Source organism: Festucalex cinctus, chromosome 6, assembly GCF_051991245.1.
Source record: "Festucalex cinctus isolate MCC-2025b chromosome 6, RoL_Fcin_1.0, whole genome shotgun sequence".
In the NCBI taxonomy this organism is placed as follows: Eukaryota; Metazoa; Chordata; class Actinopteri; order Syngnathiformes; family Syngnathidae; genus Festucalex; species Festucalex cinctus.
The window spans coordinates 4339427-4364095 of record NC_135416.1 but is presented as its reverse complement, the minus strand read 5'-3'; the positions used below and the strand labels follow the sequence as shown (position 1 = coordinate 4364095).

The following is a 24669-nucleotide window of genomic DNA, read 5'->3' as shown; positions in this document are numbered from 1 at the left end:
AAGCCTTACTGTACATGGTCATTAAAAAAAAAAAAAAAATAAAAAAAAAAAGCCTTACTATACATGGTCATTAAAAAAAAATAAAAAATAAAAAAAAGCCTTACTATACATGGTCATTTAAAAAAAAAAAAAAAAAAAAAAAGCCTTACTATACATGGTCATTAAAAAAAAGCCTTACTATACATGGTCATTTAAAAAAAAAAAAAAAACATTACTATACATGGTCATTAAAAAAAAAGTCTTACTATACATGGTCATTAAAAAATAGCCTTACTATACAAGGTCATTAAAAAAAAGAAAAGAAAAAAAAAGCCTCATTATACATGGTCATTTAAAAAAAAAAAGCCTTACTATACATGGCCATTAAAAAAAAAAAAAAAAAAAAAAAGCCTTACTATACATGGTCATTTAAAAAAAAGCCTTACTATACATGGTCATTTAAAAAAAAAAAAGCCTTACTATACATGGTCATTAAAATAAAAAAAATAAAAAAGCCTTACTATACATGGTCATTTAAAAAAAAACAAAAAAAAACCTTACTATACATGGTCATTAAAAAATAGCCTTACTATACATGGTCATTAAAAAAAAAAAAAACTTACTATACATGGTCATTAAAAAAAAAAAAAAAGCCTTACTATACATGGTCATTTAAAAAAAAATAAAAAGCCTTACTATACATGGTCATTAAAAAAAAAAAAAAAACTTACTATACATGGTCATTAAAATAATAATAAAAAAAAAAAAAAGCCTCACTAGACATGGTCATTAAAAAAAAAAAGCCTTACTATACAAGGTCATAAAAAAAAAAAAAGCCTCATTATACATGGTCATTTAAAAAAAAAAAAGCCTTACTATACATGGTCATTAAAAAAAATAGCCTTACTATACATGGTCATTAATAAAAAAAAAAGCCTTACTATACATGGTCATTAAAAAATAAATAAATAAAAGCCTTACTATACATGGTCATTTAAAAAAAAAAAGCCTTACTATACATGGTCATTAAAAAAAAAAAAAAAAGCCTTACTATACATGGTCATTAAAAAAAAAGAAAAAGAAAAAAAAAGCCTCATTATACATGGTCATTTAAAAAAAAAAGCCTTACTATACATGGTCATTAAAAAAAAAAAAAAAAAAAAAAAAAAAAAAGCCTTACTATACATGGTCATATAAAAAAAAAAAAGCCTTACTATACATGGTCATTTAAAAAAAAAAAAAAAAAAGCCTTACTATACATGGTCATTTAAAAAAAAAAAGCCTCATTATACATGGTCATTTAAAAAAAAAAAAGCCTTACTATACATGGTCATTAAAAAAAATAGCCTTACTATACATGGTCATTAATAAAAAAAAAAGCCTTACTATACATGGTCATTAAAAAATAAATAAATAAAAGCCTTACTATACATGGTCATTTAAAAAAAAAAAGCCTTACTATACATGGTCATTAAAAAAAAAAAAAAAGCCTTACTATACATGGTCATTAAAAAAAAAGAAAAAGAAAAAAAAAGCCTCATTATACATGGTCATTTAAAAAAAAAAGCCTTACTATACATGGTCATTAAAAAAAAAAAAAAAAAAAAAAAAAAAAAAGCCTTACTATACATGGTCATATAAAAAAAAAAAAGCCTTACTATACATGGTCATTTAAAAAATAAAAAAAAAAAGCCTTACTATACATGGTCATTTAAAAAAAAAAAAAAAAATTACTATACATGGTCATTAAAAAAAAAAAAAAAAGCCTTACTATACATGGTCGTTATGAAAAAAAAAACCTTACTATACATGGTCATTAAAAAAAAAAAACAACCTTACTATACATGGTCATTTAAATTTTTTAAAAAAAAAAGCCTTACTATACATGGTCATTTAAAAAAAAAAAAAAAAAAAAGCCTTACTATACATGGTCATAAAAAAAAAAAAAAAGCCTTACTATACATGGTCATTAAAAAAAAAAAAAAAAAAGCCTTACTATACATGGTCATTAAAAAAAAAGAAAAGAAAAAAAAAGCCTCATTATACATGGTCATTTAAAAAAAAAAAGCCTTACTATACATGGTCATTAAAAAAAAAAAAAAAAAAAAAAAAAAAGCCTTACTATACATGGTCATATAAAAAAAAAAGCCTTACTATACATGGTCATTTAAAAAAAAAAAAAAAAAAGCCTTACTATACATGGTCATTTAAAAAAAAAAAAAAAAAAGCCTTACTATACATGGTCATAAAAAAAAAAAAAAAGCCTTACTATACATGGTCATTAAAAAAAAAAAAAAAAAAGCCTTACTATACATGGTCATTAAAAAAAAAAAAAAAGAAAAAAAAAGCCTCATTATACATGGTCATTTAAAAAAAAAAGCCTTACTATACATGGTCATTAAAAAAAAAAAAAAAAATAAAAAAAAAAAGCCTTACTATACATGGTCATATAAAAAAAAAAAGCCTTACTATACATGGTCATTTAAAAAAAAAAAAAAAAAAGCCTTACTATACATGGTCATTTAAAAAAAAAAAAAAAAATTACTATACATGGTCATTAAAAAAAAAAAAAAAGCCTTACTATACATGGTCGTTATGAAAAAAAAAACCTTACTATACATGGTCATTAAAAAAAAAAAACAACCTTACTATACATGGTCATTTAAATTTTTTAAAAAAAAAAGCCTTACTATACATGGTCATTTAAAAAAAAAAAAAAAAAAAGCCTTACTATACATGGTCATAAAAAATAAAAAAAAGCCTTACTATACATGGTCATTAAAAAAAAAAAAAGCCTTACTATACATGGTCATTAAAAAAAAAAAGCCTTACTATACATGGTCATTAAAAAAAAAAAAAACTTACTATACATGGTCATTAAAATAATTTTTTTTTTTTTTTAAAAAAGCCTTACTATACATGGTCATTAAAAAAAAAAGCCTTACTATACAAGGTCATAAAAAAAAAGCCTCATTATACATGGTCATTAAAAACAAATAGCCTTACTATACATGGTCATTTAAAAAAAAAAAAAAACCTTACTATACATGGTCATTAAAAAAAAAAAAAGCCTTACTATACAAGGTCATAAAAAAAAAAGCCTCATTATACATGGTCATTAAAAACAAATAGCCTTACTATACATGGTCATTTAAAAAAAAAAAAAAACCTTACTATACATGGTCATTAAAAAAAAAAAAAGCCTTACTATACATGGGCATTTAAAAAAAAAAAAAAAAAAAAAAAGCCTTACTATACATGGTCATTAAAAAAAAATAGCCTTACTATACATGGTCATTAAAAAAAAATAGCCTTACTATACATGGTCATTAAAAAAAAAATAGCCTTACTATACATGGTCATTTAAAAAAAAAAAAAAAACCTTACTATACATGGTCATTAAAAAAAAAAAAAAAAGCCTTACTATACATGGTCATTAAAAAAAAAAAAAAAAAAAAAAAGCCTTACTATACATGGTCATTAAAAAAAAAGCCTTACTATACATGGTCATTAAAAAAAAAGCCTTACTATACAAGGTCATTAAAAAAAAGAAAAGAAAAAAAAAGCCTCATTATACATGGTCATTTAAAAAAAAAATAAAAACATTACTATACATGGTCATTAAAAAAAAAAAACTTACTATACATGGTCATTTAAAAAAAAATGCCTTACTATACATGGTCATTAAAAAAAAAAAAAAAAGCCTTACTATGCATGGTCATTAAAAAAAAGCCTTACTATACATGGTCATTAAAATATTTTTATTTTTTTTAAAAAGCCTTACTATACATGGTCATTAAAAAAAAGCCTTACTATACAAGGTCATTAAAAAAAAAAAAAAAAAGCCTTATTATACATGGTCATTAAAAAAAAAAAAAAAAAGCCTTACGATACATGGTCATTAAAACAAAAAAACAAACAAAAAAAACACACCTTACTATACATGGTAATTAAAAAAAAAAAAAAAGCCTTACTATACATGGTCATTAAAAAAAAAAAAGCCTCATTATACATGGTCATTTAAAAAAAGCCTTACGATACATGGTCATTAAAACAAAAAAAACAAAACAAAAAAAACACACCTTACTATACATGGTAATTAAAAAAAAAAAAAAGCCTTACTATACATGGTCATTAAAAAAAAAAGCCTTACTATACAAGGTCATAAAAAAAAAAAAGCCTCATTATACATGGTCATTTAAAAAAAAAAAAAAAAAAACCTTACTATACATGGTCATTAAAAAAAAAAAAGCCTTACTATACATGGTCATTAAAAAAATAAAAAATAAAAGCCTTACTATACATGGTCATTAAAAAAAAAAAAGCCTTACTATACATGGTCATTAAAAAAATAAAAAATAAAAGCCTTACTATACATGGTCATTAAAAAAAAAAAAAAAAAAAGCCTTACTATACATGGTCATTAAAAAAAAACTGAAAAAAAAAAAGCCTCATTATACATGGTCATTTAAAAAAAAAAGCCTTACTATACATGGTCATTTAAAAAAAAAAAGCCTTACTATACATGGTCATTTTAAAAAAAAAAGCCTTACTATACAAGGTCATTAAAAAAAAAAAGAAAAAAAAAAGCCTCATTATACATGGTCATTTAAAAAAAAAAAAGCCTTACTATACATGGTCATTAAAAAAAAAAAAAAAAAAAAAAAAAAAGCCTTACTATACATGGTCATTTAAAAAAAAAAAAGCCTTACTATACATGGTCATTTAAAAAAAAAAAAAAAAGCCTTACTATACATGGTCATTAAAAAAAAAAAAAAAAAAAAGCCTTACTATACATGGTCATTTAAAAAAAAAAAAGCCTTACTATACAAGGTCATTAAAAAAAAAAAGAAAAAAAAAAGCCTCATTATACATGGTCATTTAAAAAAAAAAGCCTTACTATACATGGTCATTAAAAAAAAAAAAAAAAAAAAAAAAAAAAAAAAAAAAAAGCCTTACTATACATGGTCATTTAAAAAAAAAAAAGCCTTACTATACATGGTCATTTAAAAAAAAAAAAAAAAGCCTTACTATACATGGTCATTTAAAAAAAAAAAAAAAAGCCTTACTATACATGGTCATAAAAAAAACCCACCTTACTATATATACATGGTTATTTAAAAAAAAAGAAAAAAGAAAAAAAAAAAGAGTGCCTTCCTATTTGGGTGTTTGGCAAATGACAAACATGTACACAAGTTGATGTTAGAAAATTCCATTTATTTGTCAGAATTCTGCACGCACACACACAGACAAACACAAACATGGGAAAAAGAAAACACTGGATGTCAGTTTAACATCATCCACGTGATGATTGGTTGGACGTCGTCACATGACACGGAAAAGCCCAAAAACGTTCCTGTTCTGACGCGAATATTAGCCGTCGAGCTTCGTTTCGACTGCTCAGTCATTTACACACAAAAAAAAGTAAAAATAAAAATATGGAGAAGCCAATGACGTGCAGATGGACGTTTTTAAATATAACAGTCAATATCTATATATCTATAGATATTTATATACATATTTGTATAAACCCCCTTCAATTAGCACATACCGAAAATTCATAATTAAACCCCCAAATAAACACACACAAAGTACATCATTCACCCAAAGGTATGCAGCAAATATTTGGATTGTTACGCGTGAAGATGAAAAGCAAAACAGACTCTTACAGCTAAAAATTGATTTTTTTTCTAAACCACACGATAAGCACGCACTCGCAACCCCCCCCCAAAAAAATTGATATGAAAAGTTTCTTCATTGTGGTCTACAAAATATCTATCTATCTATCTCCGTTTCTTCTGTGGTGGTTTTCAAAAATAACTTCTGGCTGGGATACATTCAGCGCCGACTCGACTCCACGGCGCCGCCAAGAGGAGGCAGCCAGCATCGCGCCTGCTGTGCGGTTTTGGTTGCTTGCTTGGGGTCAGTACCTGGTCTGGTACTCGTGGTGCCACCTGTTGAAGTCGTTGTAGAAGAGCACGATGCTGCCCGACGCCATCCCCGTGATGATGCACCTGCGGCACAACAAACCATCGGTTTTTTTTCAATTATGAAGAAATCAAATGTTATCAATGGGGACCAAATGAGGAATCGTTTTGCCGTGTTTACCTTTGGTCATGTGACATGGCCATGGAGCGGATGCCGGCGTCGCAGCCCGGGTAGGTGAAAAGCGACTTGAGGTCGTGAACCCGAAGGACGGTGACGACGCCGCCGTCGCCGCCCGTCAGCAGATACTGACCGTCGCGACTCAGCAGCATCGCCTGCAGGGGGCGACACAAACACCTTCAACAAAAAGTCTTTTTTTTTTTTTTTTTCAGAAAATGAAAGCTTTTTTGTCTCCTCATATTGCCTTGTTAATTTTTTTAATACTGTCATATCGCAGTTTTTTAGCAACTTTTATAATTAATTTTTTTCTTGTAATTTACTATTTTTTCTTGTAAAAAATACAACTATAATCACAGTTTAAACTTTGAAAAAAATCACAACCTTCATTTCCTCCTCCTTTTAAAAATGTATTTTTTTTTTTAAATAAAAACCTTTTAAATGTGTTTTTAATCATAAAATTCTGCCCACCTCTTCTAAGAAAAGTTTTTGCCCAAAATGTTTTTTTAACTGAAATAATAAAAATAATAATAATGATCATAATAAAAAACAAAACAAAAAAACACCACAACTATTTCTCATAAAATATCAGCATTATGTAGATAGGTTTAAAATTTTTGAGTTTCATGTATTGCAACTTACATAGATGTAATAATATTCTTACAATATTTTTATTTATTTTTGTTGTAGTTTTACATTTCTTTCTTGTAAATAACATCCATCCATCAATTCAGACAATAATACGCTTCTTTTTTTAAAAATGGCCTTTAAATTAAATACAATTTTTAAATGCAAATGCAAATACTAAAAAAAAAAAAAATTAACAAAATTGCCATTTTTATTAACTTCATCTCAAAGTTCAATTTTTGTTTTTGTAATTATGTGACTACTGCAGTAAAATCAAAGTAATTTATTTCATAAAATCAAAAAATGTTCTTGCAATCCAGGCTTTTTACTCATTATTTTCACAATAAAACAACTTTACTAAAATTACGAGTTTTGTGTATTCTTAATACAGCAGTTATAAAATTTGCATTTACTTGTAATATAAAAAAAAACCATTTTGAAATGTGAAAAATAAATAAGAATATAAATAAATAATAATACAAAAAATATATATAATATTTATTATTAATATAATATAACAAACAAACAATAATAAAATAAAGAAATAAAAATAAATGTTCTCAAAACTACCTCTTTTTTTGGTAGATATTTGCCTTTCAATATTTAACTTGTTTCCTCCAAATATTGCAAACGTGAGTTTTGCAAGTTGAATTGAATACTACAGAAGCTTTACAACGGAAAAGATTTAGCTGTCGGGGCTTTTTAACTAATTCTGAAGCGATTTTGACTTTGTTTGGACCCGGTTTTGCATTTTTTTTTTTTTTTAAAGCGCCAAACAACAAAAACGACTTCCTCTGCGTTTGCGATGTAAAAGAAACTCGTAAAAATTGGTGTAAAACAGCAACATGCAAGATGGCGGTTGCGCCGGCGCGTCGCCACGCCGAGAGGCTGACATTTACGTCGCTTTTCCCGCCCGCCTCCGCGCCGCAAGCACACAAATCACCCGTCGACAAGACAACGCGCGTTTCTTTCCTCGCAGGTGGCTTGGCCATGACTCAGCAGAAAAAGAAAAAAAAAAAGTACACGTGTGTTGAATCAAAATGCCATTAAAGGCGAAAGTGAAAAGCGAGGAAATTTATGCGCGTCTCAAATGACGGCAGCCTAAATCAGAGCAATGTTGTGTTTGTGTGTCATTTCCCAAGTGCGGAATTGGGAGTTCTGCTTTCCATCACGTTACGGGCCTTATCCAACATGGCCGCCGCCACTCCAGCACGACTGAGTCAAAGTAAACGACGACCGTCGACGCTTTGAAGTGGAAGCAAAATCATCGTTTGACTCAAACAACTTTCTGAAATCCAACCGTGATTTCTCACACGATTTATGCAATGGAAGTGACTTTTTTTTTTTGGTGATATTTTGTGTCATACAACATGTAGAAAATGTGGAAGTCATCCCCCATATGCTGCCCGCCCACCGTTCCAGACTGGCTACAAAGATGTCCCCTCCCGCTGCGAGTCGGACATTTTCTCGGCTTGGCTTGCTGGCGCACAAATCAAGCAAGCGCACGGCTCCACATGGCGCCAAAAAAAAAAAAAAAAAAAAAAAAAAAAAAAAAAAAAAGAAGCAAACTTCATTCGTGTATCCAACAACACTGCTGCTCTGCTTATTCGTGTCTCAAGTCTGTCGAACCAGTTTTCTGATTTTGAATGTGAAAAGGTTAAAAAAATAAAAAAAATAAATCAATTTTTATTTCTTTAAAAAATGTGACTAACAAATGAATGTAATTCTTGTGTGCATCCAACAACAGTGCAGCTCTGCTTATTTGTCTCTTGAGTCTTTCGAACCACAATTTTGTGATTTGAATGGTAAAAATTTTTTTTTTTTAAATGCAAACTTCATTCGTGCATCCAACAACTCTGCTGCTCTGCTTATTCGTGTCTCGAGTCTGTCGAACCAGTTTTGTGATTTTGAATGTAAAAAAAGTTAATAAAATAAATACATTTTTATTTCTTTAAAAATGTGACTAACAAATGAATGTAATTCTTGTGCACATCCAACAACAGTGCAGCTCTTGCTTAAAAAAAATACTGCAAAAAACAAAAACAAAAAAACTTTCATTAAAGCGATACTTGACTCATTGAGCCATTTTCAGCAGTAAAAATGTAATATTTTGCCTATAATAAATTTGATATTTTCATTTTTTTTCACATACATTTAGTACCTTTTAAAAGTAATTTTTCGACTTGCTGTCGACTGATGATGACATCACCTGTGCTGAGGAAGTAGGTAACGACCAATCATGGCTCACCTGTTTTCTGGGTGTGGTCGAGCCATGATTGGTCGTTACCTACTTCCTCAGAACAGGTGATGTCATCATCAGTCGACAGCAAGTCGAAAAATTACTTGTTAAAGGTATTAATTGTAGATAAAAAGTAATGAAGTTATCAAATTAATTCTGCACAAAATATGAACTTTTCACTGCTGAAAATGGTTCAATGAGTCAAGCATCCCAAAATGACCTCCATAGGTCAAAGTTGAACTTTCTGACACGGCGTTTCCTCGGCACGGTTTGTGGTTTTATGCCCGCGACCTGGCCACCGCCCAGCAGGAGGCGCCGTTGCCGCCGCCGCCGGCTCGTAAATCTGCCTGGCGGACGAGCGGCCGTTCAAGGCAAACGCGGCGGGAGGCAAGATGGCCTCGCCGGCTCGCGTGACGCCGGCCAGCAAAACGTGCGCTCACGTTTTCAAACTTCTCGCAAGGTTACGAGGGGAACAAAAAAATAAATAAAAATCGGGATTTACGGCGCTGTTAACGTCCGTTCTGCCCTGTTGTGGATGCTTGAAACTTTTTGGGTTCAGGGACCCCTCACAGCGGAGACGTTTTTTTTTTTATTTATTTTTTTTTCCAAGGGTCCGAATGTCAACCGCCATGTGAATGCAACAGGAGTTAAAAAGATGAATATTTTGGTGAAATAAAAATCATCAGAATGCGACAAGAATAAATGTACACATTTAGAGGGAAATGATGTCATGTGAGGAGAATTAAGTGAACGTTGTGAGGATATAAAAAAAAAAAAAAAAAAAAAGATCTTACAACAATAAAATCACATATTTCCAATAAAATAGAATTATTATGACATCAAAGTTTAACAAGGGAGGAAAGTCATATTTTAGCAAGCAACTTTTGGAAAATGTAATTTGAGGATGACATTTGTGGATCATCTTTCATGAAATAGTTGACGTGTAAAATCAAACATGACTTCACTGCTAACCCTGAAAACAAACATAACCAAAATTTTAGGTGTCAGGCCATTAACATTTCTAATTGTAATTAATTGCATAACTTCAATAGTTATGATTAACAACAATTTTATATTTGTTCTAAATGTACAATAACTTTTTTTTCCCCCCAAAGTTTTCATTCTCTTGTTAACACAAACGTGGAAAAATGTTAAACTAATAGAAAAATTAAATAAAATTGAGTTACAATTAAAAAGATGTACTACATTATAAAAAAAAAGTGTAATATATAAATAAAGATGTTGGTTATTTTTCTGCCACTAGATGGCATAATTCCATTTGTCAGACATTGGTGACAGCCTTCTTGCATTTTTCTTTTCTTATTAAGAGCTATCTCATCTTCAACATAAAGTAACTTGTGAAATTGTGCACATTTTTAAAATGGCAAAATACAATTTTACGCCAGTCTCCACAAATATATGCACTAATTTTGACAACCCTACAAAATATATTTGCTCTGCTTGTGACATTTTAAAGCCAGTTGTAGTCACAACTAATTTAATTAAATTTAAGAATTTAACGTAGACGTTTATACATAAAAACTAAAACTAATACTAAAACTAATAAATTCAAACATTTTTGAAAAAAAAACAAGCCTTCTCTAAAATCTAATTAAAACTAACAGAATTTCAATAAAAAAGAAGCCAAAACCAAATAAAAGCTAACTTATATAACCTCGTATCGTAGCAAACAATACAAACACGTGCTTTCGTCTGTTCCACCCCGAAATGTTTTATGACGGCAAATGTCATCATTTGTTACGGGAAAACAGCTTGACAACGTGGGAAAAGCCTCCCTCAAATGAACTGCGCCGATTTTGTGAGGTTGCTTCCAGCGTCTGCTTCCAGTCTGCCCCCTTTTTTTTTTTTTTGTAACGCAATGATTTCATTTTCTCTCTCGTAAACGTACACACTTGTTTGTCTTTGCACGGCCCCTCAGCGGCATCTCAGAGCTGCCATGTTTGCAGCGGCGCGAGCGCGTTTCGGGCCCCGACAAGCACCAGAGGCTTCCTAATGGGAAGCAGACGCGCCGCGTACGTTTTTACATTTCCCAGGCCGGAGCGGAAACAAGGCCGAGGCGGTAGCTGCCATCTTGTGTCACTTTTTTTTTTTTTTGCCAAGAAAAGGGAGGAAGTCTGGGAAGGTGGGGGCGGGAGTTAATGGCGTAGGTGTCCGGGCCCGACGGCGAGTGTGGAATGTGGGGGGGGGGATGTTTGCTCGCTCCAGTGACATGCGCGCTGACAACGAGCGGCGCCCATCAAAAGGAGCGTTTCCGTTCTGTGTGAAAGGAGCCCGAGGCATTTGCAGACCGGGACTTTAATCAGGGAAACTTGCAACTAAAGCCCCCTTGAACGGACCCCCCCCCCCCCCCCCCCCCCCCCCCCCCCCCCCTCCCTGCAACATCCCATCGGCCTCAGGAAGTGACATAATTGCCGGAGTATTGCATGTAATGACTAGCATGTACGCTGACCATTCAGGCGCTACATTTAGCGCGTTACATTTCATTCAAAAGGGAAAACAATTTCTTCTTTGTAGCAACACTAGTCGATTCACAGTATTCCGATTAATATTACATTTGTGGAATATGAAAAATTAGGCAAAATCCAACCATTTTTTAAAATCCATCTAAGGGGGCAGCCATTTTGTCACTTGAAAATGACATGCCAGTTGCTCAACCAATCAGAGTTGGCCAGTTTTATGAAGCTGAGCCGTGATTGGCTGTTGCTCAGTTAACAACCAATCACGGTGCACCTGTTTTCAGAAACTGAGTCGTGATTGGTCGTCACCTGAGCAACTGCGATGTCATTTTCAGTGGACAGCAAGTGACAAAATGGCCGCCCCCTGGGATGGATGAAAACAGGGTGGATTTTGCTGCTTTATTCATATTGCACAAATGTAATATTCATCAGAATGCCATGTTCAACTAGTGTAGGCACATAGAACGTATTATTGTAAAGACTTTCCCTATAAGTAATTTTCATAACTGTTCTTGACTGAGTAATTAGAATTTAAAAAAAATAATAATTTAAATATTTATTAAACTTTGTCATGTGATGTAATGTGTTAATGTGAAAAATAGGGGAAAAATGCAATATTTTTAGCAAATTTTCTTTTGCACATTTCCATTGTATTTTTGTGTATTTTGCATGTTTTTATTTTCACACCCTAATTCAAAACAAACAAATGAGAAGTTACTCACCTGTTACTCGAGTACTTTTTCAATGACTAAAGTAATTTGGAAGACTATTTTTTTAGCTTTTACTTACGCGAGTACAAATTTCTTCTCGCAAACTCAAAATGAACCGCGTCCACATGTTCATCCTTGTTTGATGAAAGATGAAAAGTTGAAGCGTAAAGTCCCAGATTTCTTTTAACAAATTGTTGTCGTGTGATTTATGATTTGGTGTCTCGTGTTTACGCCAAACTTGTTTTGGTAGAATTGTGTGAAGTTGTCGTCGTGACCACTTGAAAGACGGCAAGTCAAAGTGTTTACTCAGTCAACAACTCAAATTCAAGTCGAGAAATAAAATGTCTTCATGATTCATTCATGCTTCATTTGCCTTTAGTTGCTTTTGTGGAAAAAAAATAAATACATTAGAAGACGACGTTGGGAAAAATGTATTAAATGCATTAAATTGTAATTGGAATATTGAGGGGGAAAAAAAAATCACATTTCAAAATTGTCTTCCTCACAGTATGTGAACTGGAAAAAAAAAAAAAAAGTAAATGTATTAAATTGTAAATGTATTTAAAAAATGCAAATGTTTTAAAAATGTATTAAAAAATATTGAATTACTATTGTTGCTATCATATTATAATGTATTGCATTATTTAAAAATATTTTTAAAAATTACCAAAAATAAATAAATAAATAAATTAAAATATATTAAATGTATTAAATCGCAATTGGAATATTGAGGGGAGAAAAAAAAAATCACATTTCAAAATTGTCTTCCTCAAAGTTTGTGAACTGAAAAAAATAATAATAAAGTAAATATATTAACCCCGTGACCCTTGCAAGGAATAAGCGGTCAAGAAAATGAATGAATGAATTCAATAAATACATTAAATTGTAAATGTATTAAAAAATGTAAAATGTATTAAAAATGTATGAAAAAATATTGAATTACTATTGTTGCTATCACTGTATTGTTTTGCATTATCTAAAATTTTTTTTTTTTTTTTTTTTTTTAGTTAATTTTTTAAAGTAAACTAAAAAAAACCATTAAATGTATTAAAATTGCAATTGGAATATTGAGGGGAGAAAAAAAAATTAATAATATTTCAACATTGTCTTCCTCAAAGTGTGTGAACTGAAAAAAATCAATGTATTGAATTGTAAATGTATTAAAAAATGTAAAATGTATAAAAAAAATACTGAATTACTATTGTTGCTATCACTTTATTATAATGTATTGCATTATTTAAAAAAATTACCTAAAAAAAACTAAAAAAATATATATAATAAATGTAAATTGCAATTGAAATATTGAGGGGGGGGGGGGCAATTATTTCAATCTCGTGACCTTCGACGCGTGTGAACCGACCTTGATGCTGTCCTCCACTTGCATGTGTCCCAGCAGCTTCCCGTTGACGCTGAAGACTCCAAATTGTCCTTTGTCGTAATAGATGACGCAGTGGCCCTCGGCCGACGCCTGGATGAGGCGGGGCCGCGCGCAGCCCTCGGGGGCCTCCAGGGTTCGCAGCAGGTCCCCGTTCATGGAATGGATCAGGCACGGACCCTCTGCGCAAACCACATTCGGGGGGATTAAGAAGAGCTTTGGGTAAAGCGGCGGTAGCGGAAAGCGGCTGACCTTTGCACCCGCTGATGACCAGGCCCAACTCGGCGCACACGCACGAGCACGTCACTTCGCAGTCGTGACCCGTCAGGATGGCTCGAGGTGTGGTGATGCCCGCTGGGGAAACGCAAAAACACGTCACAACTCGGATGCGACAATCAAGCCATTTGCGGTCTGACGAGACCCTGCCCTTGTCACTGAGTTTGAATTCAGGCACTTTTCTGTGCATCATGACTGGCAAGTAGATCATACGATGAATCGAAAGATGGTACAAACAATTGAAATGGATTTTTAGAAGTGTGGGAATAAATAAGCAAGATTATTGGCATATATTTTCAGTTTTTTTTCTTTTTATAGTCTGTTGATGTAATTATTATTTTTTTATTAAGAGATGTTGATGTAATTAGTTGATTTAAATTTTATGTTTTTGTTTGTGATGACATAAATGAACATTTTTTTTTTTTAGTTCAAATTGACAAATTAGGTGTTGCCAATTTGAGCCAATTTGTGTAAATTACAACAAAAATAAATAAATAAATAAATTAAAAAAAATACAAAAAAAAGATGACCAAAAATCCTATAGTCCAACCATTAAAGAGGAGGATGCAATATTTAGAAATATTTAGAAAATTAATAGAACAAAATTATTTCATAAAAATTACTACACAATCATTTATACTAAAAAAATAAAATAAAATTCAATTAACTAACCAAAAATTCAAAAATGAATAAAATACAGAAAATAAAGGTGAAGACAATAAACTAATACAAAATTGTTGAAACAATCAAAAAAATCTCAGTTTTTCAAAATTGAATATGTAAAAACAAATTAAAAAAAGACAATAAATCCCTAATTTAAATGTAAAGAAATTGTAATTCAAAGTTCAAATCATGTACAGTCCTTTTTTTTTTTTTAATGTTATCTCTCTGGTGCTTTCCATTTTGCTGGCTGCAGATGTTTCTGTTTGAGAGCACATGTTGGAAGCAGAAGATGAAAAGGATGAAGCATTTATCGGTATTTGCTTTGGCAACAGCTGAAAGGAAAGGAAACCAAATGCCCCCCCCCCCCCCCCAATAAAAAAACAAAAGAAAAAAAAAAACCTCATCCTCATTCTGCACTAAGTTTGGACTTTACTGTCATTTCTAATTAAGCCATAAATTTAGAGAAACTCCAAGCATCAAATAAATAACAAATATCCAAACAAATAATAAAATACAAGCGTTGAACAGTCAAGTGTCATTTCCGAGCGCGACCAGCCGATGGCGCCGTTGTCTGAGGAATCAGCGCAGGCTGAGCTTGAGCCAATCAGAGGCCTCGGTGTCAACACCGTGAAGCGCGTGTGATGTGCAACCAAGTATGAAGCATGACTAGAGACCTTCGTGTGCATTTGCATGAGCGATTCCGCTTGTTGGAAGAGAAAGAAAGGCAACGTCCGCCATTATGAGCGTGTGTGCGTGCGCGCGTTCGATTGCGGTCTGTTCCAGTGGAGATCATTTGGTGGTGGTGAGAGTTTGGAAGGTTTTGTCTGCTCGCTGCTGAACGACACACGCACAAACGCAAACACGCGCATCTACAGACACACATCAAGTTCACAGATGACAACATTTGGGACGCAATCTATACGGCTCCAATACAATTAAGTTGTTGCTTTTCTTTTAAAGCAAAAATATATATTTAATTGGGATGCATCAGTAATTATTAACTCATTCATTTGCCGCCATTTTCAAAGAAGCAATCGCCTTCACTCGCGGCTGTTTTTCCTGGATTTTGATTGATTTTGCAAGGCCCACAGAATATTGTGTTCTATTGCTATAAAAACATGATACCTTGCAAAAGAAAAATTAAAGTCTCTTCTTTCATCAGGAAAAAAAAAGTTTATTTCTATCCGTTTCCGTTTTGCGGCAATTAGCATCAGAAAGTAGCTAAATTTCATCATTATTCACAAATCTATTTAGAATTTTGCGCAATTCTTCAACATGGTCCTGGTTAATCTCTTATACTCTGCTGTCACCTGCTGGCCGTTTGTGTAATAACTACCATTTTTTTTTTCAACCATTCTTTGCAGTTGAGAGGCTGCATCAAAGTATGTATGCCCTATCTTAAAAACAAAACAAACAAAAAACATGAAAAACGTATAAATATATCTTTGGGAGACTTAAAACAATTAAACTAGAACGTATTTATACGTTTTTTGGGAGCAAATGATTTAATCAAAATTATTTGGCAAATTAAAAAAGGGGAATTTAGTATAAAATATTTATGTAACAACTGAATAATTCCGAATTAAATTGAATTAAATTAATATGTATAAAATGGATCATAACCAGAAACATCATTTTTGCTTTTAAAAAACTATGCAAGTAAAAATAACAGAAAAAATAACATGACCTTGAATGCAATTGGTTAACTTACAATTGTATAAGGGGGTGCACACTTGTGCAACCTATTATCACTTTCCTTTATGATAACTTCCCTCAAAAAACAAAAACAGAAAAAATCAATTGAGCTGTAGAAAATCTTTGGAAATGTTTTACCTTGGTCTTTATATTTAAAAAAAAAAAAAAAAAAAAAAAAAAAAAAAAACAGCAATTTGAACAAGGGTGTGTAGACTTTTTATGTCCATTATATATTGAAATAAAGACAGATGAAGAATATATGATAGATATACAATAATTATAAACACAGTGGTAATTATAAAATAACATAAAACAGGTATATAAACAATATTCATACATGGATATTATTTACATAAATGTGACGTCATCCATATTCAATGTTACTTTGATTGTTAACGAGTGGTAACCGTGAGCGCGTTTGAAACACGTCACTTAACAACGCGTTCGTCCGGCAAATGAGCCTCCACTGACTCATGCGTGCGCTATGCTTTCATGGCGGCTAATACCACATGTTATGTACCACATGACGAAGAAACCCCCCACCATCCAACCCCCCACCCCGGACCTCCGCAAAAGTGACATTTTTCACTTTTATCGACCGTGTGACCTCCTCCCCCCTTCTCAGGAGGGGCGCTGAGCTTTCATGTGCCGACCGGCGACTCGACTCGCCCCCCATTCCCCGGCAGAACGTCACGTTTTGAACGTCTCTAAGTGGCCCTCACTTTCACTCCGCACGCACACGCACGCACACACGTTAGGGAAACCCAATCTGTGTGCAGGACGCCCCCCCCCCCCCCCCGGTCACATGAAACTGGATGTTACTTCACAAGTGTAAATCACGACATCACAGCTCTCCAGCCGAGACTCAATATTTTGGGGCAGTGCCCCACCAGATGGCGCTATTCTTTCCAAAAGTGTTTTTATATTGAATGCAGAGTAAGTGGTTGGATTGTGGACATTTTTATTGGTTGATGGGTGAGAAATCCTGCATAGCAACAAGCGCCAACAAACTTACGCATGAGTATGGAAGTCAAAGATATTTGTTAAAGTGACGCGAAGACAGAATAACATTCTAATGTAAGGCGCAAAAAGTTTTATGAGAAAATAATAATCACTTGTCACCCAAAAATAGCAAGTGTAAAAACGAAGTCAAATATTAAATGGTAAAAAAAGTTTTGTTTTTACCTTTTCATGTTTTAAGTTTTTTCCACATTAAACATGCAAAATAATGACAATTAAGTTAGAATATTAAGAAAAAAAAAGTCTTTAAAAAATTAAAGGGATACTTCACTTATTTAGCCCATTATAGCAATAAAACCTTAATATTTTGTCTATAATTAATTTGATATTTTCATTATTTTTCACATACAATTAGTACCTTTAAAAACACATTTTGCAACTTGCTGTCGACTGAAAACGACATCACAAGGGCTCAGGTAACCAATCACAGCTCACCTGTTTTCTAGGTTTGGTCATGTGACATTCACAAGCTGAGCTGTGATTGGTTACCTGAGCCCTTGTGATGTCATTTTCAGTCGACAGCAAAATGTGTTTTTAAAGGTACTAATTGTACATGAAAAATAATGAAAATATCAATTTTATTATAGGCAAAATATTAATGTTTGACTGCCAAAAATGGCTAAATAAGCAAAGTATCATTTTAAGTTATAAATACAAAAAAGCAAGAACAAAAATAAAAACAAAAGTCATTTATTATGAATAGAAAATCGGTTATTTTCTTTCCAAGAAGGCATATTGTTACTAGAGAAGTCAAAATTAAAAGAAAAAAAAAATCTGACCGGGTAAGTGGTATTTGTAAACGTTATGTCATTTAAAAAACAAACAAAAAAAAGGCTTATAGGATCAAAGCCATAATTAATTATGAATAAAAAGTCCTTCAAAACTTCTTTTAAAAAGAAAAATAAGTCACAAAAACATGACAACAAATATAAAATTTTTGAGTAAAGCAGCCACATTTTTGTTTAAAAAAATGCACAATATTAAATGAGTAAATTCATACATGAAAAGTCCATTTATTTTCATAAACATCATAGTAGCGGTATTTTTCAAGAAAAAAAATAAAGGTTATATAAATATATAATAAAATAAAATGTAATTAAAGAAAAAAAAAAAAAAAAATCTGCGACTATAATATAACCGCCCACTTCCAAGTGTGTCACCCTCCAGTATTGTGTGTGTTTCCACTTACTGGCCGGGCTCTCCCCGATGCTGCTGAGCTTCCCGTTCCAGTACCACAGCAGCAGGGTGGCGTCACGCGAGCCCGACAGCACGTAGCAGTCGCCCCCGATGTACGACTCGGACCGGGCCAGACACGTCACCACGTCGCGGTGACCGAACACGATCTGGGTCAGCTTGCCTGCGGACAAAAACACAAAAGAAAAAGTTAGCGTCGACAGAAAAGTACTTTTGTTTCTCAATTATGAGTGCTTGGAGTAATAAACGTAATCTAATCTAATAATGGTGCAACTAAGATGCAATAATATTGCTTGTTTTTTTTTGCAGAGGATAAAGAATATATGCCAGTGGGTATTATTGTATGTTGTCTGCATGCACTGCTCTCATGTGTTAGCATTAAACTAGCAGACTGGCACATAAGGAGGTTAATCCGATATGCTTAAATACATAATAAGCATTTATTATCTTATTATCTAATGTTATGGCGCCCGAATGTAATCCAAGACGACGGCGGCCGTGTTTGCAGTTCGTCATCGTCCGTCCGCCGGCTGGGCAAGATCAACACGGGCGCTCCGACTCGCGCGAGAACAAATATTTGTCCCGCGTCCGCGTCTGAGCGCGCGAGCGGCTAATTGCTGTCAGATTTCAACGCCCTCCGTCGACACCTAATCCTCATTAAGCGCGACCTCGGCCCGTCAAACTCCCGCTTGACATTTGCGTCCAAAAAAAAAAAAAAAAAAACTACAAACGTCCTCCTAATTGAGTTGTATCAGCGTGAAAAGATGAGTGTTATTAAAGTGGGCGGCCGCAAAAAAAAAAAAAAAAGTAAAACGTTTGACATCTTGATAAACACACCGACGTGACGGTATTGAACGCACACATTCTCATTCTCATGTCCTCACACACATGCACTCTCTCACACTAAATTGGATGTGTGAGACTACATGTAGCAATCATCTCGATGTAATTGTTAACTCCCCCCGTTGTGGAACACATTTGGGGCCTTTGGTGGCAGCTGTTGAGCGCGTGCGATTAAACCGTGTTCCACTTGTACACCCCTGTGGCCGCAACACAATAGAGCCATCCTCACACATGCACGCACACACCGCCCTCGATTAAACATGAGGGGAGGGGGCGCATGGCCTGGTGAAATTGATTCCAAGGCGCTTTGTGGAGGATTGCAAGTGCGAAGAAGAAGAAGAGCAAAGAGCTGCGCGGAGATGAAGCCCGGGACAGTTTCATTTAGGACCCCTGACCTACTCACTGATGGCTGTATTGGTTGGAAACAACCACAGACAAAATATTAGGAACAGCTCTCAGTGAAATGCACTACAAGCACAAGAATGAAAAAATGTCAAAATATTACAAAAATCAAATAAACACAGATAATGATTACATTGAATAAATAGATGGACATTATTGTGATTCTGCCGACATGCAGTACGTGACGATTAGAAGTTATGGTGATTATGGTTGGAATTTTATTTTATTATTTTTTTTTAAAAGTAATTCATATTTTTTTCAGCAGTTAGCATTTAAATAAACACAAAATAAAATGACCGAGTGCCTACAAAATTGCCATAGGAATTCCATCTACAGTACTAATATTTTAATTAATTTAAAAAATGACACTCATTTTTGTTTATCTAATTTAATGTCTGCACTTAGTATTCAAAATTTTAATTTATAGGTCTACCATTAAAAAAATAAAAATAAAAAAAAAACAACATTGTCTCTTTTTGTTTTAATTTTTTGGGGCTGGGGGAGATAATTTGTATTTATTTCTGGTACTTTATATTATTGTTTTAAAAATAATAATGGTTCAATTATTGCATTAATTAAATATATTTAGAAAAAGAATAAAAAATTAAAATATTTTTTGAGTGACTCATTTATTCTTTGCTCGTAGTGTTAAAAAAAACAAAAAACAAGTGGTATTTAAATAAAGAAATGACATGTATTGTCTAAAAACCCCCAATGTTTTTTGTTATTATTTATTTGTGGAACTAAGTGTCTTATTGTTTTAAATAAATTATTAAATTAATGAAAGAAAAATACAATTAATACTGTAATTTAAGCTCGTGTCAATCAACTTAAAAAAATACTTACATTTTTTTTTTTTTTTTTAAAGAAATCATTTAAATGTGTGAGTCCAATAAACGTAACTTTCTGTAAATATGACAAATGTTCGAACAAACATGAAGTTGAAAAGAATATTCTTCTTGCATATGATGTCATTGGAAAGACGAGTAGCATCAAACTGGAAGGTTGGTGGTGTTAGGTGTGTCCTGAGGATGGTGCTAGCGTAAAGGCCATGAGGGCACCTTTCCTTTTCCGAGCGCTTCCGTTTGTGCCCTTTTGCTGCCTGACTGCGTTCAGCAGATTTCACGCTAATCAAGATGCAATTTGCATCCTGTGTTCACGGCTGACATTTGGCTTAATGGGAAAATGAAAGAAAGGCTCGGTTCCTCACAAGTGCATGGGAAAAACACAAACGCATAGCTAGGGATATAAAAAGTCTACACACCCCTGTTTCAAATGTAAACAAAAGGAGACCAAGATGAATCATTTCAATGGCAAAACTTGCATGTCGTTTCCCCAATTTTATTCAAACAACAGTCCTTCATGAGGTAGTGTGAGCGCCCTCGTTCAAATTTCGAGTTAGCTTACCCGTGTCGGTGGAGTAGGTGCGGAAACTCTTGTCCCAGAAGCCGCAGAGCAGGATGAAGCGATTGTCGGCCGTCACGACGAAACACTGCGAGCTGATCTGCATGCTCTGGTCCAGGAGGTCCGAGATCTGCCGCCGGTGGCTGCCCATGTTGTTGGCTGAGGAGAGTGGGGACGCAAAAACACCTCAAAATGAGAATAACGACAAAATGCTATTGCTAAGTTTGATGGGGAATGAAAGATGGATTTAACGGGCTAGTTGGGGGAAGGGCTAGTAGTAGAGGAAGAGGAAGAAGAAGAAGAAGAAGAAGCTGAAGTAGAAGTAAATTATATAGAATATTTTGAAGAAATGACCAAGAAGTAGAAGTAGAAGAAGTACAGTACAAATTATATATAATATTTTGAAAAAAATACCAAGAAGTAGAAGTAGTAGAAGTAGAAGTAGAAGAAGTAGTAGAAGAAGAAGTAGAAGAGGAAGTAGAAGAAGAAAAAGTAGAAGTAGAAGTAGAAGAAGTAGAAGAAGTAGAAGAATAGAAGAGGAAGTAGAAGTAGAAAAAGTAGAAGAAGAAGTAGTAGAAGAGGAAGTAGAAGAAGAAAAAGTAGAAGTAGAAGAAGTAGTAGAAGAAGAAGTAGAAGAGGAAGTAGAAGAAGAAAAAGTAGAAGTAGAAGAAGTAGAAGAAGAAGAACTAGAAAAAGTAGAAGTAGAAGTAGAAGAAGTAGAAGAATAGAAGAGGAAGTAGAAGTAGAAAAAGCAGAAGAAGCAGAAGAAGTAAAAGAAGAAGAACTAGAAAAAGTAGAAGAAGAAGTAGAAGAACTAGAAAAAGTAGAAGTAGAAGAAGTAGAAGAATAGAAGAGGAAGTAGAAGTAGAAAAAGCAGAAGAAGTAGAAGAACTAGAAAAAGTAGAAGAAGAAGAAGTAGTAGTAGTAGTAGAAGAAGAAGTAGAAAAAGTAGCAGAAGAAGAAGAAGAAGAAGTAGAAGTAGAAGAAGAAGAAAAATAATAATTTACCAAAAAACAAGACCAAAAACAATCCCGGTTGACTCAGCAGTCAAAATTCGCTAAATGTGCTATTCAGTGCTTCAGGCGTAATAAACAAATATGACAATCTGATAATCACAGCAGTAAAAAAAAAAAAAGAAATAGACGAGCAAGGGTCACATTCCGATGCAGTTGCATTCTATTTTGTTGCCATGGCGATTAAAGAAAGAAAACATAAAACACCGTGACGGTCGTGTTTACGGGCCCGGAGAGGCTGAGGAACGACGTCGACCTCACCTCCCGAAAGTGTGGACGGCGGACGGCTGGAGAGTAAACGCACTTTCCTGACACGCTCTCATCCTTAAGAGGGATCTTCGGGTTTATTTTATTTGACGGATGAGTCCACTTGGAATGTGGGGGTGTCAAAAAGGCGAGAGAACAGGTGTCAAGGGGAGTCTCCACAAAATGTGAGAAAGTCCAGCAGCACCTGCATAACGCGCTTGACATTTCCCAGGATTCCCAGCACTGCTTTTCGAAATGCGCAAAGGTGTAAATAAATATATTACTGATAAGCACAAGATGGGCTCACTGGACGTACTCACAAATATAACAGGAAATGCGAAGTGGTTGACGACCGCCACTGCAGACTCAATTTGTTACATCGTTTGAATCTTTTATCGATCTCAATCCATCTCTCACAGATTCACAATTGCGTCTTTTCTCTGTGATGGACAATTTTCTTTGTTTTTTTTGGGTTGGTTACACTCTTAACACCAAAACATAAATCTGAAACTTTGTGCCTATAAAAGCTCGAATTATCTAAATATAGTATTTACGGTGTCTAAATGATCAATAAGATGGCCAGTCCATCCATCCATCCGTTCCATCCATCCATCCGCTCCATCCATCCATCCATCCATCCATCCGTTCCATCCATCCATCCATCGGCTCCATCCATCCATCCATCCATCCATCCATCCGTTCCATCATCCATCCATCCATCCATCCGCTCCATCCGCTCCATCCATCCATCCATCCGCTCCATCCATCCATCCATTCCATCCATCGGCTCCATCCATCCATCCATCCATCCATCCGTTCCATCCATCCATCCGTTCCATCCATCCATCCGCTCCATCCATCCATCCATCCATCCATCCGTTCCATCCATCCATCCGCTCCATCCGCTCCATCCATCCATCCATTCCATCCATCGGCTCCATCCATCCATCCATCCATTCATCCATCCATTCCATCCATCCGCTCCATCCATCCATCCATTCCATCCATCGGCTCCATCCATCCATCCATCCATCCATCCATCCATCCATCCATCCATTCCATCCATCCATCCGTTCCATTCATCCATCCATCCATCCATCCATATGAAGAAGTTATACAACCATTGTACTGATTCTGCTTAATTAAAAAAAACATAACCGGCTATGTAACTCCATACTTTTGGCATTACTGCCATCTAGGGGAATCTACAAGAAATAGCACTTATCAATATTATACTATTTTTCTATACATTTTAGTTCAAATATGTTTTAATAAATGTGATTTAAAAAAAAACCTGTGGTATTTGTAAAATTATCTTTTCTTTTTCTTTTTTAAATGGTAGATTTTTATCTACTGCGGGTAAGGCCGGAACTTATCCCATGTGATAAACCGCGGTTCACTTGACTTCACTATTAAATGAAGAGCCTCCCTGATACCGTCAATCAAAAATGAAGACAAGAATTTAAATACAGCACTCGAGAGATGGTGAAGGTGTCCCTAATAAAGTGACTGATGCGTGTCCACAATGTTAAGTGAGGTGAAGTCTCTCAACACATGAGTGCAGCCCACTTCCGCCACTCCTCCTCCTCCTCCACATCATCATCATCATCATCCTCATCATCAACAAGTCGTGAAGGATGAGAAGCAGCCATATTTGCCCTGACAGCCCATCGTCGGCGCGTTCTCAATCACGCATTATTACCGCATTCGTATTCATTGTGGCTGACATGCGTCCTTTTTCCCGGCGCTCAAATTAAAGCAGAGAGGATGCGTTGGAGGGGGAGGGGGTTGGTGGGAGGAACGGATGGTGATGGTGGTGTGTCGGGCTGAGGGAGGCTTGATGATGAAATGCCTGGCCGAGGCCACAGCTCATTGCATTCCAATTTGCATGCAAATGGCGGCGCGCGAGAGCGGGGCCTATATCACCCAAAGACGAGCGTCTACGCTCACAAAAAAACAAAAAATCATTTCATGCACGTATGAGCTTGTGCTCATAGGAAAAAAAAAAAAAGGAAACGTACCGACGAGAGGGTCGATCTCCACGGGAAGTTGGTACTGCTGCTGCTGCTGCTCCTGCTGCTGCACCGCCGAGCTGGGATGACCTGAAAGGAAAACAAAACATATGGGATTATTATTGGAATGTCACCAGGTGGATGGCTGGATTAGACTTCATTATAGCCACAGTCATCGGGTCACTCGCCACAACACCCCCCCCCCCCCCCCCCATCATCATTTCTGATGTACCAAAAGATGCACAGAGCAAGACGGGGAAAAAAGCAAATGCGTGTATTATTAACAAAATTATATATTTTGAAGTCAGAACTTTGAGAGGAAAAAAAAAAAAAAATCGAACCGACCTCAACCCTCCATATTCAGGGGTCAGCATTCATTCACAAATTAGCAT

General features: G+C 34.2%; 1 protein-coding gene across 10 annotated transcripts in view; it reads right to left on the bottom strand.

Moving 5' to 3' along the window:
* Window positions 1–5175: 5175 nt before the first annotated feature.
* Window positions 5176–24669, bottom strand: part of lrba (LPS-responsive vesicle trafficking, beach and anchor containing) — a 200085-nt gene continuing 180591 nt past the window's right edge. For all 10 annotated transcript variants that reach the window (XM_077523686.1, XM_077523683.1, XM_077523684.1 and 7 more), the window contains 7 exons: window positions 24287–24367; window positions 21010–21165; window positions 18353–18520; window positions 13762–13863; window positions 13495–13691; window positions 6088–6239; window positions 5176–5993 (listed from right to left, as the gene is read on the bottom strand). In XM_077523686.1, the coding sequence (XP_077379812.1) occupies window positions 5903–5993; window positions 6088–6239; window positions 13495–13691; window positions 13762–13863; window positions 18353–18520; window positions 21010–21165; window positions 24287–24367 (947 nt within the window). In that variant the 3' untranslated portion in view covers window positions 5176–5902. The remainder of the gene's footprint in view (window positions 5994–6087; window positions 6240–13494; window positions 13692–13761; window positions 13864–18352; window positions 18521–21009; window positions 21166–24286; window positions 24368–24669) is intronic.